Here is a 25,281-nt window from a genome sequence, read left to right as displayed (position 1 = left end):
TGAGAATCAACCTTCCAACTTCATGAGAACTTTAACGTTGCAAGGTGTTCTACCGTTGGCATTTAGCACCGGAGAGAATGTCAAAAATGTTTCCAAATGTATCGCCGTTGTGTTGGAAGTGTAAAAAAGAAAAAGGATCCTTTTATCACTCATGGTGGACGTGCACTAAAGCAAAACCTATTGGAATACTATAGGGCGGTGTTTCCCAACCTTGGCAACTTGAAGATATTTGGACTTCAACTCCCAGAATTCCCCAACCAGCAAATTTATTTATTTATTTATTTTATTTATTTATTGGATTTGTATGCCGCCCCTCTCCACAGACTTGGGGCGGCTAACAACAATGATAAAAACAGCATGTAGCAATCCAATTAATAAAACAACTAAAACCCCTTATAATAAAATCAAACATACACACAAACATACCATGCATAACTTGTAATGGCCTAGGGGGAAGGAATATCTTAACAAATGCCAGTGAATCGCCCGTTTTTGCGCTGCTGGGATTCCCCTGCTGGGATTCCCCTGCATCATCACAAAAACACAGAAGTCTGGAGGTGGGGTTTCCCATGGAGGGGAGCCTCAGGGGAATCCCAGCAGCGCAAAAATGGGTGCTTTGCTGGCAACAGAAGTACGGAGGCGGGACATCCCAGCGGAGGCGGTGGGTTTGTAAGGTGAAAATAGTTTGTAAGAAGAGGCAAAAAAATCTTAAACCCCGGGTTTGTATCTCGAAAAGTTTGTATGATGAGGTGTTTGTAAGACGAGGTATCACTGTATTTCCAATTTTATGTAAAAACATATACAACTCCGTATGTGCTTCTGACGAAAATTGGGATGTAAACCATCTCGGATAGGTCTGTTTTTCTTTTATGTTTGTGTGTTTTTATATGTCTGTTTTGTTTTAAATAATGTTTCTTTTTTAAGAGAACTTTAACATTGAAACTTCACCGCTCATGGCACAAAAGCCAATTGTAAAAGGAAACAGCTAAACTCTGAACTTTCGACTAACTTGGCAAAGTAATGTCATTTTTTCCCCTTCTGAATTAAAACATTGAAGATTCTTTGTTATGTTCTGCCAAGGTTTATTCTCAGTAATTATGGACTTAATTTTTTTCCAGCCGTGTCAAACCAAGAGTTCTAAATCAAGCCAAAGGTTCACGTCATGCAATAAAGACTTACAACCACAACTGAGCCCAGATCTGATGTTGCTCAGTGAGAAATTTGTTCAGTGAGTTCGGCCCCATTTTTCATGACATTTCTTGCCAAAGTTGTTAAGTGAATCACGGTAGTTGTTTAAAAAAATTAAGAAGACTGTTGTTCAGTGAATCTGGTTTCCCCGTTTGATTTTGCTGGCCAGACTGTCACAAAAGGGGATTGAATGACACCGTGACTGTCAGAAATAGGAATGAGAAGGGAGTTGGACTAGAAGATCTCTAAGGTCCCTTCCAACTCTTCTTTCCCCCAACTAACTTCAGATTGTGCCCCCTTGTTCTTGTGTTCACTTTCCTATTAAAAACACTTCCCTCCTGGACCTTATTTAACCCTTTAACATATTTAAATGTTTCAATCATTTCGATATTCTATTCTATTCTATTCTACTCTATCCTATCCTATCCTATGCTACCCTACTCTTCTTTATTCTCTATGTTCTATGTTCTATGTTCTATGTTCTATGTTCTATGTTCTATGCTCTATGCTCTATGCTCTATGCTCTATGCTCTATGTTCTATGTTCTATTCTACTCTACTCTACTGTACCCTACCCTACCCCACTCTTCTTTATTCTCTATGTTCTATGTTATTCTATTCCATTCCATTCCACTCTGCTCCACTCTTGCAAGAAGTGGGCATGGCTAGTCTAGTGAAGAGAAAGACAAAGTGAGACATGATAGCTGCCATAGAGAGTAGGGGGTCAGACTATTTACCAAAGTACCTGACGGTGGGAAAAGAAGCAATGGGTGGAAACTAATCAAGGAAAGAAGCAACTTAGAACTAAGGAGAAATTTCCAGACAGAACAATTAATCAGTGGAACTACTTGCCTCCAGAAGTTGTGAATGCTCCAACAGTGGAAGTTTAAAAGCAGATGTTGGATAACCATATGTCTGAAGTGGTGCAGGGTTTCCTGCCTAAGCAGGGGTTGGACTAGAAGACCTCCAAGGTCCCAACTCTGTTAATCTGATAAAAATGAACAATGGAACAGCTTGCCGCCAGATGTTGTGGGTACTTCCTCACTGGAGGTTTTTAAGAGGAGGCTGGACATTTTGACATTATGTCTGAAATGGTATGGCATTTCCTGATTCAGCAGGGGGCTGGACTAGAAGACCTCCAAGGCACCTTCCAGCTGTATTCTGATTGATTGACTTGACTTGAGTTTTGTTCTATGGCCATGTGACCGATACCATAATATTGGGCCAGAACCAGCCTGTTGCACAGACACACCCCTTTTAGACACCGCTCGTGTTTGTGTCCTCTATCTATTTTCAGTTTTGTTTTCGCACCCACTTAAATACATTTTCACAACATGGAAACTTTGAGAGAGTCAAACAAGTAATGCCAAGCATAGCTTTTCAGGGAGTTCCCAGTGTGAAACACAGTTTCAGATTCTTTCTATGACACAATACTCAGGAAGATATGGGTTCTCCATGTATTTATCTTGCGCAACCTTTTCCACAGCGAAGACCTGTTAATCTACTAGCAAGCTTTGAAGGGGCTGTTACAAGGGAACCATGTTGCGGCCCTATTTGGACAGGGAGTCATTGCTCACAGTCACTCATGCCCTCATCACCTCGAGATTCAATTGCTCTCTACATGGGGCTGCCTTTGAAAAGTGTTCGGAAACTTCAGATCGTGCAGAACGCAGTCGCGAGAGCCGTCGTGGGGCTTCCAAGATTCGCCCACGTTTCTTCAACACTCTGTAGCTTGCATTGGCTGCCGATCAGTTTCCGGTCACAATTCAAAGTGTTGGTTATGACCTTTAAAGCCCTCCATGGCATTGGACCAGATTACCTCCGGAACCGCCTGCTACCGCACAAATCCCAGTGACCGATAAGGTCCCACAGAGTTGGCCTTCTCTGGGTCCTGTCGACCAAATAATGTCGTTTGGCGGGCCCCAGGGGAAGAGCCTTCTCTGTGGCGGCCCCGGCCCTCTGGAACCAACTCCCTCCGGAGATTTGCACTGCCCCCACCCTCACTGACTTTCGTAAACTACTCAAGACTCACTTATGCCGCCAGGCATGGGGGAGTTAAGATATTCCTTCCCACTAGGCCATTACAAGTTATGCATGGTATGTTTGTGTGTATGTTTGGTTTTATAATAAGGGTTTTTAGTTGTTTTTATTATTGGATTGTTACATGTTGTTTTTATCATTGTTGTTAGCCACCCCGAGTCTACAGAGAGGGGCGGCATACAAATCAAATCAAATCAAATCAAATCAAATCAAGTCAAGTCAAGTCAAGTCAAGTCAAGTCAAGTCAAGTCAAGTCAAGTCAAGTCAAGTCAAGTCAAGTCAAGTCAAATAAATAAATAAATAAATAAATAAATAAATAAATAAATAAATAAATAAATAAATAAATAAATAAATAAATAAATGTTATAGTCTCAAGAATTGTTAATCTAATCCTACGTAGCTTCTGCTCTGGAAATCTCACACTACTTGCCAGAGCTTACAAAACGTTCGCCAGACCCATCCTCGAATACAGCTCATCTGTTTAGAACCCATATCGCATCTCAGACATTAACACCCTTGAAAATGTTCAAAGATACTTCACAAGAAGAACCCTTCATTCCTCCACTTGAAACAGAATTCCCTACGAAACTAGACTTACAATCCTGGGTCTTGAAAGCTTAGAACTACGATGCCTTAAACATGATCTAAGTATTGCCCACAAGATCATATGCTGCAATGTCCTGCCTGTCAAAGACTACTTCAGCTTCAACCACAACAACACAAAAGCACACAACAGATTCAAGCTTAATATTAACCGCTCCAAACTTGACTGTAAAAAATATGACTTTAGTAATCGGGTTGTTGAAGCATGGAACTCATTACCGGACTCTGTAGTATCATCCCGTAACCCCCAACATTTTACTCTTAGACTATCCATAGTTGACCTCTCCAGATTCCTAAGAGGTCAGTAAGGGGCGTACATAAGCGCACTAGAGTGCCTTCCGTCCCCTGTCATATAGTCTCTCCTATATCTCGTATTTCTTCTCTACTAACATTGTTTAGTCGACGGGACCCGGAGAAGGCCAACTCTGTGGGACCTTATTGGCTGCTGGGATTCGTGTGGCAGAAGGCGGTACTGGAGGTATTCTGGTCCGATGCCATGTAGGGCTTTATAGGTCATTACCAATACTTTGAATTGTGACCGGAAACTGATTGGGAGCCAATGCAAATCTAGGTGGCTCTACGATAGCTCTCGTGGCCGCATTCTACAGGTATGTATGTCTAGTTGATTGGATTGCTGTTTCTATGGGATTTTATTCTTTTATTCTTTTAATGTGTTTATTGTTAATATTGACTTCTTCCATTATTGTATTATATTGTGTTTTTATATTGTTGTAAGCCGTCCTGTGTCCTATGGGATTGGGCAGCATAGAAGTCAGATAGATAGATAGATAGATAGATAGATAGATAGATAGATAGATAGATAGATAGATAGATAATGTAGATAGATAGATAAATAGATAGATAGATAGATAGATAGATAATGTAGATAGATAGATAGATAGATAGATAGATAATGTAGATAGATAGATAGATAAATAGATAGATAGATAGATAGATAGATAGATAATGTAGGTAGATAGATAGATAGATAGATAGATAGATAGATAGATAGATAGATAGATAGATAGATAGATAGATAGGCAGGCAGGCAGGCAGGCAGGCAGGCAGGCAGGCAGGCAGGCAGGCAGGCAGGCAGGCAGGCAGGCAGGCAGGCAGACAGACAGACAGACAGACAATAAAAACAACACAGTTGAGTTTGGATGTATACATGTACAAGACTAACTTCTTAAGATTAATCTTAAAACTTGTGAAAAACACCAATCTTGCGAGTTTCGCAGACTGAGGGCCTAGGGAAGAAAGCAGTTACAGAATCTGGTAGTCCTGCTAGAAATACTTACAAACCTCCTCCCAGAGGGGAGCCCCCAGAAACAAAGCATAGAGTTGGTATGTAGGGTCTTTTGCAATGCTTCGGAGCTCTAAGCACCTAGTGTTAATAAGCAGTATCCTGAATAATGGGAAGCCAGCATCATATAATCTCCTCCATTGTCCTAACCACTTTCTTTAGTATAGAGTGGTGCAGAGGAGAGCAACTGAGATGATTAGAGGATTGGAGGCTAAACTATATGAAGAACAGTTGAACTGAGGAAGCTAGCCTGAGATATACCAAGACTTATGAAGAGAGACTGAGGGAACTGGGCATGGATAGCCTAGAGAAAAGGAGGGCCAGAGCGGGCATGATAGCAGTCTACAAGTATATGAGGGGATGTCACAGAGAGGAGGGGATCACTTTATTCTTCAGGGCACCAAAGGGCCGGACGAAGAACAATGGCTGGAAGCTGACCAAGGAGAGATTCAACCTGGAAATAAGGAGGAACTTCCTGACAGTCAGAGCGATCAACCAATGGAACAACCTGCCAGCGGACGTTGTGAACTCCAACACTCTGGACATTTTAAAGAGAAGATTGAATTGCCACTTGACTGGTGTACTATAGGGTTCCTGCTTGGGCAGGGGGTTGAACTCGATGGCCTTCATGGTCCCTTTCAACTCTAACAATAAATAACTTAAACAAACAAACAAACAAACAAACAAACAAATAAATAAATAAATAAATATACATTCATATTTAGTGCTAGCCCAAATTCTGCATTTCTTAAGCCTTGACCCATGCCCCACATATATAGTGTACAAAAGTACATTCTGTGTTTATAATCTGCCTTGCATCTGGTGGAACATAGCTATGCAACAGGAAAAGGACATGGCTTTGATGGTGTATAGATAGATCTGCTAGCTGCTCTCAAGGCACATAGCTTCATGCATGAACCCACATACTAACCGCAAGTTCCTTTTTGTTGTACATTCTACATCTTCTATATTGTAACCCTTTTTTACTTTCTGTATAAGTAAATGTTGACAACTAGTATCTGATTGACTAATATCGTGTGTGTTTTGTACTCCTTTGGAAATGTATAAAGAGCCCTGAAAAACAATCCACGAGGACAAGAAGTAACGGAGAGATCCAACGTAGAATTAGGAGAAATTTCCTGATAGTGAGAAACTTCATCAGTGGAGCAACCGTTTTTCATATGTTTTAGCCTCCAGGCCCCTCATCTTCTTGGTTGCTCTTCTCTGCACTTTTTCTAGAGTCTCAACATCCTTTTTGCATCGTGGCCATCAAAACTGAATGCAGGATTCCAAGTGTGGCCTTACCAAGGCCTTATAAAGTGGCATTAACACTTTGTGTGATCTTGATTCTATCTCTCTGTTAATGCAGCCTAGAACTGTGTTGGCCTTTTTGGCAGCTGCTGCACACGGCGGGCTCACATTTAAATGGTCATCCACTAGGACTCCAAGATCCCTCTCATAGGTGCTACTGTTGAGCAATGTACCACATATACTGTACCCGTGCATTCTGTTTTTCTTACCTAAATGTAGAACCTTATTTTTTTCACCATAGAATTTTATTTTGTTAGATAGTTAGATGTTCACGTTTGTCAAGATCCTTCTGTAGTTTGTGGCTATCTTCTGAGTGTTGGCTATTCCTGCCAGTTTGTTGTCATCTGCGAATTTGATAAGTTCCCCATCTATCCCCTCGTCCAAGTCATTGATGAACATGTTGAAGAGTACTGGGCATTAATGCATGGTAAATGCACTAATGTTTTACATTGGAACATCTTGATGTTCTAGGCCAAACATATTAAGTGAAAAGTATTAAAATCTACTGAGAACAATGAATGAAGAAGTCAAAATCAGTCGGTTCTTAACAAGGAGCTTTGCCAGGGTCTGAATTTCTGCTCTGGATGTCAATTCGGGTCAAAACGTAAATATAAAAGTGTGGGATAAACCAAAATTATCTTTATTTACCCACAAAGATGACCTAGTTGCTAATTCAACTTCATTCCACCCTAGATAAAGCCAAACCAGAAGATTGCTCACAGGAAGGAGAAATAAGAAAGCTGAACATGAAATCTGTGATTTAAAGCTGAAATCAAAGTCACATCTGGAAGTTGTGGTTGCTCAATCACTGGATTATTGATGCATGGAACCGTTTGCCTCCAGAAGTTGTGAATGCTCCAACACTGGAAGTTTTAAAGAAGATGTTGGATAAACATCTGTCTCAAGTGGTATAGGGTTTCCTGCCTAAGTAGGGGGTTGGATTAGAAGACCTCCAAGATCCCTCTTGTTGTTGTCATTATTATTATTATTATTATTATTATTATTATTATTATTATTATTATCATTATTATTATTTCAACAATACAACACAGAAAATGAGATCACTACGCTGACTTTTGTATTTCATCACCAGTCGGGTGCTTCCCAAGCACCTAGGACTGTGTGATGTAGTAGCAAATTATGTGAGCCGATCCCAGTAAAGCAACCTTTTGCAATTGACAGATGGAGATTTTGTCAATTCCGATGTTTTCAAATGTCCGCTGAGATCTTTTGGCACTGTGCCCAGTGTGACAAGGACCACTGGGACCACTCTCACTGGCTTATGCTTATGTGATGAAATACGAAATCCAGCATAGTGATCTCGTTTGCTGTGTTATATTGACATAATAATAATAATAATAATAATAATAATAATAATAATAATAGTTATTATTAATTTCTCCAAGTGTTAGGGTCGTCTCAAAGGACTCTTGCTTTCCACCCTGTGTCCAAAAGATAGAATGTGGAATAATAGAGTTGAAAGAGACCTTAGAGGTCTTCTAGTCCAACCCACCTTGCTCAATCAGGAAACCATATACCTTTTCAGGTGAATTGCAACTGTGATTTATCATCTCCTGGCCAAATATTTCCTTTGGAGTGGAAAGAAAGGATATCTGAGGCTTCTTCCTCCCTCCAACTCAGTATTCGCTTTCTCTGGACAATTAGAAACTTGCCTGGACTGTAGGCAGCACAAGAATTTTAATGCCTGGGATATCTTGCTAGGAAATTAGGCGCCCTTCCCTGGATTCGGGATCCTCCCTTGATAATTTGCATCGCTCTTCCCTGCCGTTCGTGGCGATGGCAATACAGGCATCCCACACCATAACAAAAACAGCAGCAACAACAAAAAAGGCAACACCTCCAAGGTATAAATAGAACCTTCCCTTTGCATGAACCTCTGGTGAGGCTCTGGGAAACTCTGCAACCATGAAAACTCTGCTTGTTGCCTTCCTGGTGGCTGTCGTTTGCACAGAGAAAGGTATGGCCTTTAAAAAAAAAAATCCCATTACAAAATGAACAGAACATTTTTCATTAAGTGTTGATGGCTTTTTAAAATTAATTAAAACAACGACAACAATGGGGCAATTCTTGAAGAGTTTTGGTGTGTAGGAAGGCGTCTGAGGTCAGTGACCAGAGCTATCTATTTCAGACATAATCAAATAACTAAATAAAAGAATAATCAATTTTTTTTCTAGGTTTGCACCAGAGTTCCATTCTTCTAGGTTTGCACCAGAGCCGACAAATTGGGTAGCTTTTGTCCGACTGTTTATCGCATGTAGCTTTGTGAGATAGACTTCACTTGAGACTGGTAGCTCCAGCGAGATAGTGAATTCTATCACACAGCTCTTTATGTCTGTGAGAAAGTGTACATTCAGTTGTCGATCTTGGCTACATGGTGATGTAGGATTTATGTAATTTACTCGTGTATTTATTTAATTAGGTTGCCCGTCTCCAAATATCTCGAAGCAGCTTGCATTAAATAAATAATGTATAATAAATAATACAGCTTAAAATAAATATGACAAACTAGATACACCTGTTTATTTATATTCTGCTTCATAGCCAGAAGGTGAATAATATGCAATGTCAAAGAAAAGAAATATAAAAAGAAAAAAGTTCAGATAGTATCAGCAAAATGATAATAACAGCAGCAGTTTATATTCTGTGATGATACTTACATCATCAGAAAAACATCCGCTTATCTAGGTCTTTGGGAAGAACTTGATAGGTGAATATTCAGTCTAAATATCTGGTTGGTCCTACAAATAATGATAATGATAATTGTTGTGAGTGCTCCTTGTCCACCTCAGGTCATGTCAGATTCTGAGGAGGATGAGTCAGGCCCCTCTGGATACCCTGGGGGCCAGGGGGGTTGCCAGCTGATGCAGAGAGCGAGAGTGGGGGATAAAGTGACCTGAGTGAGCCCGAGGAACCACTAGAGGGGGCTGATGTGACAATGGAGGAGTGGTCCTAGTCAGAGGATGAGGAAGACATTAGAGTGGACAATCTGTTCTTAGATGTTCGATATAGGAGATTTCTGAGATGGCAAGTGAGTGAATGAATGAATGACTGTTATATTGTGACTTTATTCCACAATGGGAAAGGAAGGAAGGAAGGAAGGCAGAAAAAACCCTGGACACACATTCAGCCTGGGAGAAACCCCTCTTAGCAGTAGCGACTGTGAAAGAGACCTCGGAGTCTTGGTGGACAATCGACTAAACATGAGCCAACAATGTGCAGCAGCAACTAAAAAAGCCAACACAATCCTAAGCTGCATCAACATGGGAATACACTCCAAGACCAGGGAAGTCTTAATACCACTCTACTACGCTCTGGTCCGACCACACCTGGAGTACTGTATTCAGTTCTGGTCACCACACTTCAAAAGAGACATTGAAACTCTGGAGAAGGTGCAAAAAAGAGCAACCAAGATGATTAAGTGATTGGAAACCATGACTTACAAAGAGAGACTGAAGGAACTGGGCATGGATAGCCTAGAGAAAAGGAGGGCCAGAGCGGACATGATAGCAGTCTACAGGTACTTGAGGGGTTGCCACAGAGAGGAGGGGATCACTTTATTCTCCAGGGCACCAGAGGGCTGGACGAGGAACAACGGCTGGAAGCTGACCAAGGAGAGATTCAACATGGAAATAAGGAGGAACTTCCTGATGGTCAGAGCGATCAACCAATGGAACAACCTACCCAGCGGACGTTGTGAACTCCAACACTCTGGACATTTTAAAGAGAAGATTGAACTGCCACTTGACTGGTGCACTATAGGGTTCTTGCTTGGGCAGGGGGTTGAACTCGATGACCTTCATGGTCTCTTTCAACTCTAACAATAAATAAATAGATAGATAGATAGATAGATAGATAGATAGATAGGTAGATAAAAAAATAGGACTTGCATAGTAAAAAATGTTATTGTACAGACTTAGCCTCTTTGGGGTGTGATGTCACATCCAGGCAGTATAAAGGCAAAGGATCTTGGGAAATTGAGTGCGGAGTTTCAGCGTTGTTCAATGGGAGAGATGTGAGACGGGGTGTGTGTGATCGAACAAGGCTTTAAAACCATGATTTCTGCTCCAAAAAGACGTTCTCTGCTGGAAGCTTGTTGGCCAGGACTTCGGTCGGCAAATTCATATGCTTAAATGATGAATGGACTCGCCTTTCCTGGGCATTATTTTGCTCAGAAGAAAAAACTAACTCTTTTCCCCTTGCAGTTTAAAATATGCTTTTTGTCATGTGTGCTTATATCAATAAAGTTTGATTTATTCATAGAATAAAGGATTTTTGAGTCGGTGGGATTGCTCTGAGGGCCGTGCACAGAACACCTTCTAGCACTGATGATGTTACAACTAACCTCAGAGAATATCAAGGGCCCCGCTGTCATTCATCATATATTTTAGCCTCCAGTCTTCTATTCATTTTTGGAAGATTTGGAAGAACCCCTGAGATACTGGAAGACTGCTATCACGCCCCCCCTAGTCCTTCTTTTCATAAGACCAGACATACCCAATTCCGGCAACCTTTTTTCGTATGTTTTCACCTCCAGTCCCCTAATCATCTTTGGTTGCTCTTCTCTGCACTCTTTCTAGAGTCTTCACATCTTTTTTACATCGTGGTGACCAAAATTGGATGCAGTATTGGTGAAACAGGGGAGGCAAGACAGCAAAACATGAGGTTAGGATGTCTATTAGGATGGATTTTCCTAGAAAAGGTCTCCTGGCTCTACCAGATGGAAGGCTGTACTTTCTTCCCTCTCTTTGCAGGGGACACCTTTAAGAAATAGCACTATGTTGACATCAGTAAATGGGCTGATTGGAATTTCTGTTTAGTGGATAAATTTTTAAAATATAAATTTTAATTTTTTATAGTTAGAGTTCTGCCTCTTGATCTTGGTGGGTGGGTTCCAGGTAATTTCTCATTTGTATTTTAAATGTAGTCAGTTCTTCCCCACTTGACATGGATTTATGTATGTATGTATGTGTGTGTGTATGTATGTATGGTCTGTATTCCTCCTTCCTTCCTTCCTTCCTTCCTTCTTTCCTTCCTTCCTTCCTTTTTTCCTTCCATCTTTCCTTCCTTCCTTCTTTCTTTCCTTCCTTCCTTCCTTTCCCATTGTAGAATAAAGTCACAATATAACAGTCATTCATTCACTCACTCATTTACTCATTCATTCAGTCAGTCAGTCATTCAATATAGATATACTATACTTAAAACAAATATTTACATATTATTTGTGTATGTATATATGTATGTATGTATGTATGTATGTATATTTACGTACATATTTATTTATGCATGTCTTCCTTCCTTCCTTCCCTCCTTCCTTCCTTTCTTCTTCCCTTCCTTCCATCTCTCCTTCCTTCCAGTGCTGTCTATTCCAGAATGAATTATCTGTCTGTCTGTCTGTCTGTCTGTCTGTCTGTCTGTCTGTCTGTCTATTTATCTATCTATCATCTACCTACCCACCTACCTTACCTACCTATTCAAGTTATACAATTTATCTCACACAGTACAGCAGTGATGGCGAACCTATGTCACGGATGCCACAGGTGGCACGCGAAGCCATATTTGCTGGCACGCGAGCCGTTACCCTAGCTCAGCTCCAGCATGCATGTGTGTGCTGGCCAGTAGATTTTTAGCTCACACAAAGGCTCTGGGAGGGCGTTTTTGGCTTCCAGAGAGCCTCCGGGGGGGATGAGGGAGGGTGTTTTTACCCTCCCCCCCCGGCTCCAGGGAAGACTTTGGAACCTAGGGAGGGCAAAACACGAGCCTACTGGGCCCACCAGAAGTTGAGAAACAGGCCGTTTCCAGCCTCCAGAGGGCCTCCAGGGAGTAGAGGAAGCTTTTTTTTGCCCTCCCCAGGCATTAGAAACATAGAAGTCTGACGGCAGAAAAAGACCTCATGGTCCATCTAGTCTGCCCTTATACTATTTCCTGTGTTTTATCTTACAATGGATATATGTTTATCCCAGGCATGTTTCAATTCAGTTACTGTGGATTTATCTACCACGTCTGCTGGAGGTTTGTTCCAAGGATCTACTACTCTTTCAGTAAAATAATATTTTCTCATGTTGCTTTTGATCTTTCCCCCAACTAACTTCAGATTGTGTCCCCTTGTTCTTGTGTTCACTTTCCTATTAAAAACACTTCCCTCCTGAACCTTATTTATTTGAGTTATTGGAGTGGGCACTGGCGCCGTCACTGCAGTATAGTATTCTTTTTCCCATTTGTTCTGTAACTCTAGTGTAAGTTTGCTCCACTTTGCACATTCTAATATTTTCCTAATTGCCACATCATCAGTTGGTACCTTTCCCTTTTTCCAACTTTGAGCGAAAACCATTTGTTAATATGTGAGTTATTAAATAATAGTTGGCCCTTTTAAAAAAAATATTTACAAATATAGATGACAAACAAAGAATATTTAAAAACAGTGGAAATTATGTGACAAGTCAGTTTACATTTCACATGACATTCATTAATACTTATTCATACTTATGCAGCTAATATTAACAATTTATTTACGGTTTCTATACATCCTTTCAAATAGGCCTTTCCCTCTTTCTCTCTTTTTTCTTCCCCCCCAATTGTTGGCCTTCTCATGGTGTCCTCTAATTATTCCTAGCCCCCTAACCATCTTTGTTGCTCTTCTCTGCACTCTTTCTAGAGTCTCAACGTCCTTTTTATTTATTTATTTATTGGATTTGTATGTCGCCCCTCTCCGTGGACTCGGGGCGGCTAACAACAGTAATAAAAACAGCATGTGACAATACAATACTAAAACAACTAAAAAAACCCTTATTATAAAACCAAACATACATACAAACATACCATGCATAAATTGTAGAGGCCTAGGGGGAAAGAGTATCTCAGTTTCCCCATGCCTGATGGCAGAGGTGGGTTTTAAGCAGCTTACGAAAGGCGAGGAGGGTGGGGGCAATTCTAATCTCTGGGGGGAGTTGGTTCCAGAGGGCTGGGGCCGCCACAGAGAAGGCTCTTCCCCTGGGTCCCGCTAAACGGCATTGTTTAGTCGATGGGACCCGGAAAAGACCCACTCTGTGGGACCTAACTGGTCGCTGGGATTCATGCGTATTCCATGTGTGGCTTTACCAAGGTCTTATAATAATAATTATTAATAATAATAATTTATTAGATTTGTATGCCACCCCTCTCCGAAGACTCGGGGCGGCTCACAACATAACAGCAATACAATATAAATACAAATAATGTTAAAAAAATTAAATAACTAATTTAAAATACATTGTTATAAAAAACGTATCTACTACACAATCATACACACTCAGGCCGACTGAACATAAACATAATAAAGGTCAGTGAAAAAGGAGGGGGGGAGATTAATCCCACCACGCCTGGCGGCAAAAGTGAGTCTTCAACATTTTACTGAAGGCGAGTAGGGTAGGGGCAGTTCAAATCTCCAGGGGGAATTGATTCCAGAGGGCTGGGGCCGCCACAGAGAAGGCTCTTCCCCTGGGTCCTGCCAGATGGCATTGTTTAGTCGACGGGACCCGGAGAAGGCCAACTCTGTGGGACCTAATCAGCCACTGGGATTCGTGCGGCAGAAGACAGTCCCAGAGGTATTCTGGTCCGATGCCATGCAGGGCTTTATAGGTCATTACTTTGAATTGTGACTGGAAACTGATTGGCAACCAGTGCAAATAGTATAAAGTGGTATTAACACTTCACGCATTGAAATACCTTTGGAAGTTTTGGCACAGCCATTTGGGGCTGTCCCAAAAGAAAGGATGTTTTTCAATGTGCATTGTGGCTTTGGATGGATGACACATTTGCTAAGGAGGCCACCTCTCAACCCACACAGGAAATCAAGGGGATATGGGAGTGGCGGAAGTAGCCTACAATCTCCAATTATTTATGATCTGATAGGAAAGAGTCTCTCCCAACCAACCTCTTCTCTTCTTAATACGAAATTGCATATTAAAAACATGACAAATAATATGATGGAACCACGATGATTATACAAGCAAGAGGCCAATGTTTTTATATTAATGGGTTTTAATTTTTTTTTTTAAAACTATTGGATTTGTACTGTGTTCTGTTGTTGTGAGCTGCTCCGAGCCTCCGGAGAGGAGCCGCCATACAAATCTTCTTCTTCTTCTTCTTCTTCTTCTTCTTCTTCTTCTTCTTCTTCTTCTTCTTCTTCTTCTTCTTCTTCTTCTTCTTCTTCTTCTTCTTCCTCTTCTTCTTCTTCTTCTCCTCCTCCTCCTCCTCCTCCTCCTCCTCCTCCTCTTCTTCTTCTTCTTCTTCTTCTTATTATTATTATTATTATTATTAATTCAATTTGTATGCCACCCTTCTCCGAAAACTCGGGGCGGCTCACATGAATGTGCAGAAAGCAAGAACTCGCGAGGGGACCCATGTGCAAGAAAATTTTGGGCAATTTTTTGGCTTCTGCGCATGCTCAGGAGCAAAATATTGCTGAAAACAGTCTCTTGTGTGCATCTCCTTGCAAGATTTCGCTTCTGCGCATGTGCAGAAACAAAAAATTGCTTAAAACACTCCCTTGCGTGCATCCCCTCACAAACTTTTGCTTCTTGGACTTGTGCAGAAGCAAAAACCTCATTGAGATTATGAATGGGGGCTGAATATTAATATTAAAACATTTTTTTCTCTTCTGCTCACTCGCGTCCGATTTATTTATTTATTGTTAGAGTTGAAAGGGACCATGCAGGTCATCAAGTCCAACCCCCTGCCTGAGCAGGAATCCTAAAGCACCCCAGTCAAATGGCAGTCCAATCTCCTCTTGAAAGAGTCCAAAGTTGGGGAGTTCACAACCTCCGCAGGCAGGTTGTTCCACTGGTTGATCGCTCTGACCGTCAGGAAGTTCTTCCTTATTTCCAGGTTGAATCTCTCCTTGGTCAGCTTCCAGCCGTTGTTCCTTGTCCGGCCCCCTGGTGCTCTGGAGAATAGAGTGGCCCCCTCCTCTCTGTGGCAACCCCTCATATACCTGTAGACTGCTATCATGTCCCCTCTGGCCCTCCTTTTCTCTAGGCTATCCATGCCCAGTTCCCGCAATCTCTCTTCGTAAGTCTTGGTTTCTAGACCCCGGGCTACAAGAATGGTGGAAGGTCTTAAGCATAAAACGTATCAGGAAAGACTTAATGAACTCAATCTGTATAGTCTGGAGCAGTGTTTCCCAACCTTTTTTGAGCCGCGGCACATTATTCACAATTTCAAAATCCTGGGGAACACTGAAAGGGGCGGGCTAAAGAAAAGTTTGGACAAAAAAAATCTCTCTCCTCCTCCCTTTCGCTCTATTTCTCCCTTCCTCTTTCTCTCTCTTCCTTCCTTCCCTTCTTTCTCTCTCCATCCCTCTTTCTTTCTTCCTCTCTTTTTTGCTCTTTTTCTCTCCCTCCTTCCCTCCCTCTATGTCTTTCTCTCTCCCTTGCTCTATCTCTCTCTTTCTGTCTCTCTTACTATCTCTCTCTTGCTTTTTTCTCTCTCTCTTGCTCTCTCTCTCTTGCTCTCTCTCTTTCACTGTCTCTTGCTATCTCTCTCTTTCTTTCTCTCTCTCTCTCTGCCTCTCTTGCTATTTCTCTTTCTTTCTCTCTCTTTCTCTCTCTCTTTCTATGTCTCTCTTGCTATCTCTTTCTCTCTCTCTCTTTCTCTCTCTCTCTTTCTCTCTGTCACTCTTGCAGCACGTCCGCCACCGTCGGTGCCTCCACCCTGGAGCTCTTGCCACTGCCATCCCCCGGCTACTACCTGGTGCCACTGCTGATGGCGCCTTCCTGCTCTCACTGCCGGTGCCCTCCTGCCGGGCTCCAAAGGACACTTGTCGCTGACGCCAGGGAAGCTCCAGCTGGGTGGGGCGCTGCCGGTGCCTCCGACCTGGAGCTCCCACTCGCAACTGTCCCCCGGCTACTGCCCGATGCCGCTGTTGCCGGCGCTCTCCTGCTGGGCCCCAAAGAAGGAAGGCGGGAAAAAGGAGGCGCGAAGAATGAAGCTCTCCTTTTTCCTGCCTTCCTTCTTTGGGGCCCAGCAGGAGAGCGCCGGCAACAGCGGCATCGGGCAGTAGCCGGGGGACAGTTGCGAGTGGGAGCTCCAGGTTGGAGGTACCGGCACCGGCAGCGCCCCGCCCAGCTGGAGCTTCCCTAGGAGCTTTGCGGCACACCTGACCGTGTCTCGCGGCACACTAGTGTGCCACGGCACACTGGTTGGGAAACGCTGGTCTGGAGGACAGAAGGAAAAGGGGGGACATGATCGAAACATTTAAATATGTTAAAGGGTTAAATAAGGTCCAGGAGGGAAGTGTTTTTAATAGGAAAGTGAACACAAGAACAAGGGGGCACAATCTGAAGTTAGTTGGGGGAAAGATCAAAAGCAACATGAGAAAATATTATTTTACTGAAAGAGTAGTAGATCCTTGGAACAAACTTCCAGCAGACGTGGTAGATAAATCCACAGTGACTGAATTTAAACATGCCTGGGATAAACATATATCCATCGTAAGATAAAATACAGGAAATAATATAAGGGCAGACTAGATGGACCATGAGGTCTTTTTCTGCCGTCAGTCTTCTATGTTTCTATGTTAATAAATCGAACTGTGTGTGAAAGCACAGGAGTGGAAATTGATTTATTTCTCAGATGCTATTTGGTTCATTGACAACGTCATTGTGACATCACCAGAGGGATGCTGTCAGAGGGAACCTATTGCCCAGGTTCTCCTGGTGCACCAGTTGCGGCCCTATTTGGACAGGGAGTCATTGCTCACAGTCACTCATGCCCTCATCACCTCGAGGTTTGATTACTGCAACGCTCTCTACATGGGGCTACCTCTGAAAAGTGTTTGGAAACTTCAGATCGTGCAGAACGCGGCCGCGAGAGCCATCGTGGGGCTTCCTAGATTCGTCCACGTTTCTTCAACACTCCGTGGCCTGCACAGGCTGCCGATCAGTTTCCGGTCACAATTCAAAGTGTTGGTCATGACCTTTAAAGCCCTACATGGCATTGGACCAGATTACCTCCGGAACCGCCTGCTACCGCACGAATCCCAGCAACCGATAAGGTCGCACAGAGTTGGCCTTCTCCGGGTCCCATCGACTAAACAATGTCGTTTGGCGGGCTCCAGGGGAAGAGCCTTCTCTGTGGCGGCCCTGGCCCTCTGGAACCAACTCCCCCCAGAGATTAGAACTGCCCCCACCCTCCCTGGCTTTCGTAAACTACTCAAGACTCATTTATACCACCAGACATGGGGGAGTTGAGATAGCTCTTCCCCCTAGGCCATGACAAGTTATGCATGGTATGTTTGTGTGTATGTTTGGTTTTATAATAGGGATTTTTAATTGTTTTTTATTATTGGATTGTACATGTTGTGTTTATTATTGTTGTTAGCCACCCCGAGTCTGCGGAGAGGGGCGGCATACAAATCCAATAAATAATAATAATAATAATAACAACAACAACAACAACAACAATCTGCACAATTATTATTATTATTATTATTATTATTATTATTATTATTATTATTATTATTATTATTATTATTATTATCATCAGTTTGGGTGAACCAGGGTCCAAGCTGGGAAGAATCCACTTCTGACTGGCTGGGCAAATTTCTATTAATGACCCAATTTATGCCCGGGGAAAATCATAAGGCTGATTTGAAACAGCGCCAATCTTTCTCATTCTGTCTTTCATGCTTCCCAATTCTGACGCTTGATGAAATGTTGCAATGCCAACAGGTTTCACCCACAGGTTAATTGCCAATCTCACCACCTACAGCCTTCTGATGAAACCGCCCCGGGGAATTCTTTCTTGGATTCATTTCTAGGTCATTCTCTTTCCACCCAGCTCCACCCAGCTATTTGGCTCTAATGAGTTATTTCAACTTAGGCAGGGCAGAAAAACAAAGAAGCGGATCTTACATGCCTAAATCCCCATTAGAATTTCATCAGGTCCTGCATATCTAAGGCTAAATAGACAACCGGCAATTAAGAGCCGGGGTGGTGCAATGGTTAGAGAGCAGCGCTACAGGCTCCTTCGGCTAACTGCCAGCTGTAGTTCAGCAGTTCAGATTTCACCACTGGCTCCAGGTTGACTCAGCCTTCCAGCCTTCGGAGGTGGGTCAAATGAGGACCTAGATTGTTGTGGGCAAGACAATGATTATATAAATTGCCTAGAGAAGACTGTAAAAGCACTCTGAAGCGATATATGTCTAATTGCTATTGCTATTCCTATCTCTCTCTCTCTCTCTCTCTCTCCCCTGTTTCCCCGATAGTAAGACACCCCCGATTGTAAGACGTATCGGGGGTTTCAGGGGGGTCGGCTAATATAAGCCGTACCCCGAAAGTAAGACATATGTCTTACTTTCGGGGAAACATGGGGGTATTGCCGGGGGGGAGCCCGATGACGTCGCTTCCAAGCTCCCCGCGTGCCCCTCGCCTTCGCCTCGCCACAGCGCCACCGCCTCTTCCCCGGCTTGGCAAAGCGAAGGACGGCACTGGTCCGAAGCGAGCCGAGCGGGCGGCGGCTTGCAGCGAAGGTGCTCGTCCCAGCAACCGAGTCCTGCCGAGGCTTGGCTGCAAGCCGCCAGCGAGGCCGACCGGCTCCGAGGCGAGCGGCCGGAGCTGCGCCCTCCTTCGCCCGCCTCCTTTCCGGCAGGCAGGTGGGGCTGCCCAACTGCGCAGAGCGGCTCCTCCCCTCCAGACACACGCTTCCCCAACACGCGTCTGCGGCGACACGCGTGCACGCCGCTTGGAGCCCTGAGGTTGAACTTGGAAAAGGGCTCACGAGGCTCCTGTCCCGCGGCTGCCCTTCTGGACTCTGGGGAGATGCCTTCGGGAACGCGACCCTTTCAATTTTTTTCCAATGTAAGACATACCCCGAAAGTAAAACGTAGTGGGGCTTTTGGGGGTAAAAAGAAAGTAAGACACTGTCTTACTTTCGGGGAAACACGGTATCTATCTATCTATCTATCTATCTATCTATCTATCTATCTATCTATCTATCTTTTATCTATCTATCTATCTATCTATCTATCAATCATCTATCTATCTATCTATCTATCTATCTATCAATCATCTATCTATCTATCTATCTATCTATCTATCTATCTATCTATCTATCTATCTATCTATCTATCTATCTATCTATCGCTAACTGCTCATTGTAGTTCAGCAGTTCAAATCTCACCACCGGCTCAAGGTTGACTCAGCCTTCCATCTGTCCGAGATGGGTCAAATGAGGACCCAGATTGTTGGGGGCAATATACTGATTCTCTAACTAACCACTTAGAGAGGGCTGTAAACGCCCTATGAAGTAGTATGCTGTTGCTGTTGCTATAGATGTAAACTTCAAGATGTAACCAGAACAGTTTGGTTGGCTCTTGATGCTTTGTGACTGAATTGCAGTAGAAGATGCTGATCAACTTGGAAATGTTTAGCTTAATGAAAGGAAGGACTTGGGGTGACATGATAGCAGTCTCCCAATATTTGAGGGGCTGCCACAAAGAGAAGGGGGTCAAGCTGTTCTCCAAATTGCTTTAAAGGAGTAAGAATTAAAGAAACCAAAGAGATATGGCAAAGATGGTATGAATGGATTAAAAAAACCCACTAAATATACCAATACACAAAAAAGGAGAGATGTACGTATAGAAGATTCGAATGTACCAAAATTGTATGCCTTACTAACTTGCTAAATTGTATATACAGTGATACCTTGTCTTACAAACTTAATTGGTTCCGGGACGAGGTTCTTAAGGTGAAAAGTTTGTAAGACAAAACAATGTTTCCCATAGGAACCAATGGAAAAGCGATTAATGCGTGCAAGCATAGTTCCCTCTAAGCTGAGCAGTGAGCAATCGCTCACTTAAAAATCATCATCAACTCAGAGTTTTCCAAACCTACCCAGAAGCCGAGAGGGAAAGAGTGAGAGGGAAGGAGAGAGAGAGAGAGGAAGAGAGGAAGAGAGAGAAACAGATAGAAAAAAGAGAGGAAGAAAAAGAGAAAGAAAAAGAATGGGAGTAAGAAAGAGAGAAAGAAAATCAAAATCTAGTTTGAAACTAGCTCAACTATTTAAGTGGCATTTTGATATTGATAGAGTTGCCCTATTATGAGCTCACTGTTATAGACACACAGTACAGTATTTTATTTTGAAATTCCCTGAGGCAAAACGGTGGGTTTTTTATTTATTTATTTGTTTGTTTGTTTGTTTGTTTGTTTGTTTGTTTATTTATTTATTTATTTATTATTTCTGTGCCGCCCAGTCCCAAAGGGACTGCTGCTCAGACACTATACTTTTCCGCCCACCCCCCCCAAAAATTAGAGGGAACACTGCGTGCAAGCCCAAAATTCACCCCTTTTGCCAGGCGAAGCGCCCGTTTTTGCACTGCTGGGATTACCCTGAGGCTCCGCTCCAGGGAAACCCCACCTCCGGATTTCTGTGTTTTTGCGATGCTGCAGGGAAATCCCAGCAGGGGTTTCACTGAGGCTCCCCTCGCTGGGAAACCCCACCTCCGGACTTCCATTGGCAGTGAAGCACCCATTTTTGCGCTGCTGGGATTCCCCTGCTGGGATTCTCCTGCAGCATCACAAAAACATGTAAGTCCAGAGGAGGGGTTTCCCATGGAGGGGAGCCTAAGGGAAATCCCCGCAGCACAAAAACGGGTGCTTCACTGGACACGGAGGTCTGGAGGCGGGGCATCCCAGCAGCGGCGGTTGGTTTGTAAGGTGGAAATAGTTTGTAAGAAGACGCAAAAAATCTTAAACCCCGGGTTTGTATCTCGAGAAGTTTGTGTGATGAAGCATTTGTAAGACAAGGTATCACTGTAGTTTGTTTATGATATAGAGGTGTGATTTGTAACAATAATATGCAAAATGTTATGGTATTAGACCTGTAAAAACAGAGATATGAGTTATTTTTGTATGTCTGTTTGTCTGTTTTAAATAATAAAAGCTTTCTTAAAAAAATAAAATAAAATGCTCAGCCATTCCTAGGTTGGACTACAAAATCCAGGGATACTGGATTCTTAGTCTGGAAAGTTTCTCAATGGACGAAAGATGTTTAGTCAGGCTACTCATGGCACCGGACCAGAATATCTCCGGGACCGCCTTCTGCCGCACGAATCCCAGCAACCAGTTAGGTCTCACAGAGTTGGCCTTCTCCGGGTCCCGTCAACTAAACAATGTCGTTTGGCGGGACCCAGGGGAAGAGCCTTCTCTGTGGCGGCCCCGACCCTTTGGAACCAACTCCCCCCAGATATCAGAGTTGCCCCCACCCTCCTTGCCTTTTGTAAGCTCCTTAAAACCCACCTCTGTCGTCACGCATGAGGGAATTGAAATATTCCCTTCCCCATGGCTTATAAAATTTATGTATTGTCTGACTGTATGTATGACTGATCTTTTTTAATTGGGTTTTTTAGATTTTTAAAATATTAGCTTTGTTTACATTGTCTTTTTACTGTTGTTAGCCGCCCCGAGTCTACGGAGAGAGGCGGCATACAAATCTGATTAATAATAATAATAATAATAATAATAATAATAATTTAAAAAAATGTGTTTTTCTGTCTTTTATTCAGTGTATTCCTTTGCCTGCTATTACTGTGACAATGAACCCTCCAACTGGAACTGTATAACAACAATAAAGAAGTGCGCGGAAACAGACAAATACTGTCGTACCGTTAAAACTATTAACCGCGGCAGAAATGGTATGTATTGAAGTAGAATCTCTATGGAGATTCTCCATCACTCAGGTCATGGTTGTGCCAAAGGTGCTTTTTCAAGAGGCAGCTGGACTTTCTGCTGTTCCTTTGAAGACCACCTTCAGTCTACCACACAGTCCTTTCAGCAATTGCAAGAAGACTCCACACCCACTTGGCACCACTCAGGCAGTGACGGGCTACCAAAATTTTTACTACCGTATCCATCAGTGGTGGATATGCCCCAAAGCCAAAACATATTGCAATATGAACGAAAAATGGTTAAGAGAAATAACGAAGTATGAACTAAGGAAAGTTCCAGAACTTTTCCTATTAGGTATATTCCCCAAAAATTACAAAAAATAAATTCAATATTTGATAATACATATTTTGACGGTGACAAGAATAATGTTTGCAAAACGGTGGAAATGTGAAGAAACTCTAAAAGAAGAAGAGACAATTAAAAAAGTAAATGAATGTGCTGAAATGGATATGATGATGAGAAGGTTAAAAGGACAGGAAGAATAAGAATATCACAAAGTCTAGGATAAGGTTTATGATTGTCTAGATCAGGGGTAGGCAAAGTTGGCTCTTCTATGACACGTGGACTTCAACTCCCAGAATTCCTGAGCTAGCATGATTGGTTCAGGAATTCTGGGAGTTGAAGTCCACAAGTCATAGAAGAGCCAACTTTGCCTACCCCTTGTCTAGATAGAAGATTAAGGAATTATGAATAAATAATCAAGTCATAATTGAGGGGATTGATTGATAATTGATCATGGGGGGACATGATCGAAACATTTAAATATATTAAAGGGTTAAATAAGGTCCAGGAGGGAAGTGTTTTTAATAGGAAAGTGGACACAAGAACAAGGGGACACAATCTGAAGTTAGTTGGGGGAAAGATCAGAAGTAACATGAGAAAATATTATTTGACTGAAAGAGTAGTAGATCCTTGGAATAAACTTCCAGCAGACGTGGTAGATAAATCCACAGTAACTGAATTTAAACATGCCTGGGATAAACATATATCCATCCTAAGATAAAATACAGAAAATAGTATAAGGGCAGACTAGATGGACCATGAGGTCTTTTTCTGCCATCAGACTTCTATGTTTCTATAAATGTGTAAATAGTAAATAGTTATAAATGTGTAAGTAATTAATAGTAAACAATATTAGAATGTTAAGTATTAAGAATTAGAGAAAATATTTGTAAGGAATATAAGAATATGTATCTTTGCATGAAGATATATGTATATTTTAATTTAGAAACTTCTGATAAGTGCGGGGCAGCAAAAGCCCCTATATATGTTTTATGTCTGTTTGTGTTTTGTCTTGTCTTATAATAAAATAATAATAAATAATAATAATAAAAAAGAAGGTCCAACTGGAAAGGGAAGCTGAGTCTATATAGGGCTTTAATCCACCCCTTTTTGGTGGCTTCTAATTTCTTGCATTTTATATAATTACTTGATTTTATTCCTCCACATAAGGTCAGCCCGATGACTACCGGATCAGCAAGCAATGTGCTCCAACCTGTGACGAAAACTTCATGGACACTGGGTCATCGTCTGCCGCTACAAAGTGCTGCCAGCTTTCCATGTGCAATTTCAGTGGGGCGTCCAGCGTGAAAATGAGCAATATGGTGCTGGCTTTGGGAATCCTGGGCAGTTTCTTCTACATCTTCCAGTCTAGATAAGGGATTGCTCATCATTCTTGCAAGAAAGAGAGACCAACAAATTTCAGCCAGACTCCTGAAGCATCTCAGAGGCTCTCCTCCTGTACGTAGGGTCAACACACTAAATTCTCGGTTCTCCTATGAGAAAATTGGTCTCTGTATCCATATTGCAGAACATAAGTTTCCCTTTGTACATAGAGAAGTCCTTTGTATTAAGTAGTGTTTTTATTTAGTATGCACTTGTATCTAAGTCTAGCACAAAACCTTTTTTTGCCTCACCATAATAATCCTGGGAAAATTTATAGTGAGAACATTTATTAAAGATTGTCAAAACCCATGGCTAACATAGCATCCTTCTGTTCTGCCCGGCTGGCCCAATTACTAGAAATAATGACCCAATTCACGCTGAGAATCAAAAACTAGCACAGCAAGTATTTTTTTGCAAACACAGTTCTGTAGTATGAAAGTTAAATCATTGGAATGCGAGACTGGCTGCAGTCTCTCATTAGCGATAGATACTGGAGAACCTGGGAAGCTAGCCAGAAGGTTAGAATTCTCCTGGTCTGTTCTGTCTGGGTCACTCCGGAAGCTATAACCAACCCAAAAAGATAAGCCAGACACACCGATAAAAGTCAAATACAGTTTTATAATGTTCAAGGAAAACGAAGCTAACAGAAAATGTCCTTACAAAGCAGGAAAACACTGGAACTCCAAATATATACACGAAGGTAATTGTCCATGCATCAATATAGGATTCTTGCTGCCAAGACGAGGCTGTAGATAACAGACATACACCTCCCACGGTTCTGCAAGACTGCTGGGCCACAAGCCAGGAACAGAGACGCCGAGAAACAATGCAGGTTACAGGAACTCCAAACTGATAACACTCCATATGGCTTCAATAGCTTGCCTGCCTTATAAACCCTTCCCTGCTAATGAGGACCACACCCAAGCCCTGGTGTTCCTTATTCAATGCTGATAATATTTCCTTAATTGCTCCTTCCCTTGATCTAAATGTCTCTGTCGCATGTCAATGACAGCTTGTGCCTCGTCACCTAATGACTCCAAGCTACTGGCAGGGGAGAGCCCCTCCCCGGGGCTCCCATGCTGTTCTTCCTCGTCACATTCCTGACTGGACCTTCCCCCATCCGACTGCTCAGCCCCCTCCTCTTCGCTGTCAGCCTCCTCCGGGCATGGAGCCAGCAGAGATGCAGCTGGCCTTTGATCTGCCTCAGGCTAAACCACAACACGGTCTGATGTTCTTTCTTTGACAAGTGTACTCATGGCAGGTACAAAGACATTTTTCAACTACAAACAAAAGCAGGAATCAAGGATCAAGAGGAATAAGAAAGTCTTTTAGCTCCCAAACTCTGCCCTCCATTACAAATGTTGTCTTTCCACACCCCCTTTTCCCAGCAGCCAAATGTCCCATGGAGATATTCAATGCCTAGACCCCTGTCTATAGAGATATTCATGTC

At 42.5% G+C, this 25,281-nt stretch overlaps 1 protein-coding gene across 1 annotated transcript; it reads left to right on the top strand.

The window, feature by feature from the left end:
* The first annotated feature begins 8,370 nt into the window (after nucleotides 1–8,370).
* LOC139165525 (lymphocyte antigen 6E-like) lies at nucleotides 8,371–23,824 on the top strand. Its single transcript, XM_070748703.1, has 3 exons — nucleotides 8,371–8,422; nucleotides 22,004–22,132; nucleotides 23,619–23,824. The coding sequence occupies exons 1-3, from the start codon at nucleotides 8,371–8,373 to the stop codon at nucleotides 23,822–23,824; spliced, it is 387 nt and encodes a 128-aa protein (XP_070604804.1).
* Nucleotides 23,825–25,281: the final 1,457 nt, after the last annotated feature.

This window comes from Erythrolamprus reginae, chromosome 3 (genome assembly GCF_031021105.1).
Source record: "Erythrolamprus reginae isolate rEryReg1 chromosome 3, rEryReg1.hap1, whole genome shotgun sequence".
NCBI classification, from domain to species: domain Eukaryota; kingdom Metazoa; phylum Chordata; class Lepidosauria; order Squamata; family Dipsadidae; genus Erythrolamprus; species Erythrolamprus reginae.
This window is presented reverse-complemented; position numbering and strand designations above follow the sequence as displayed.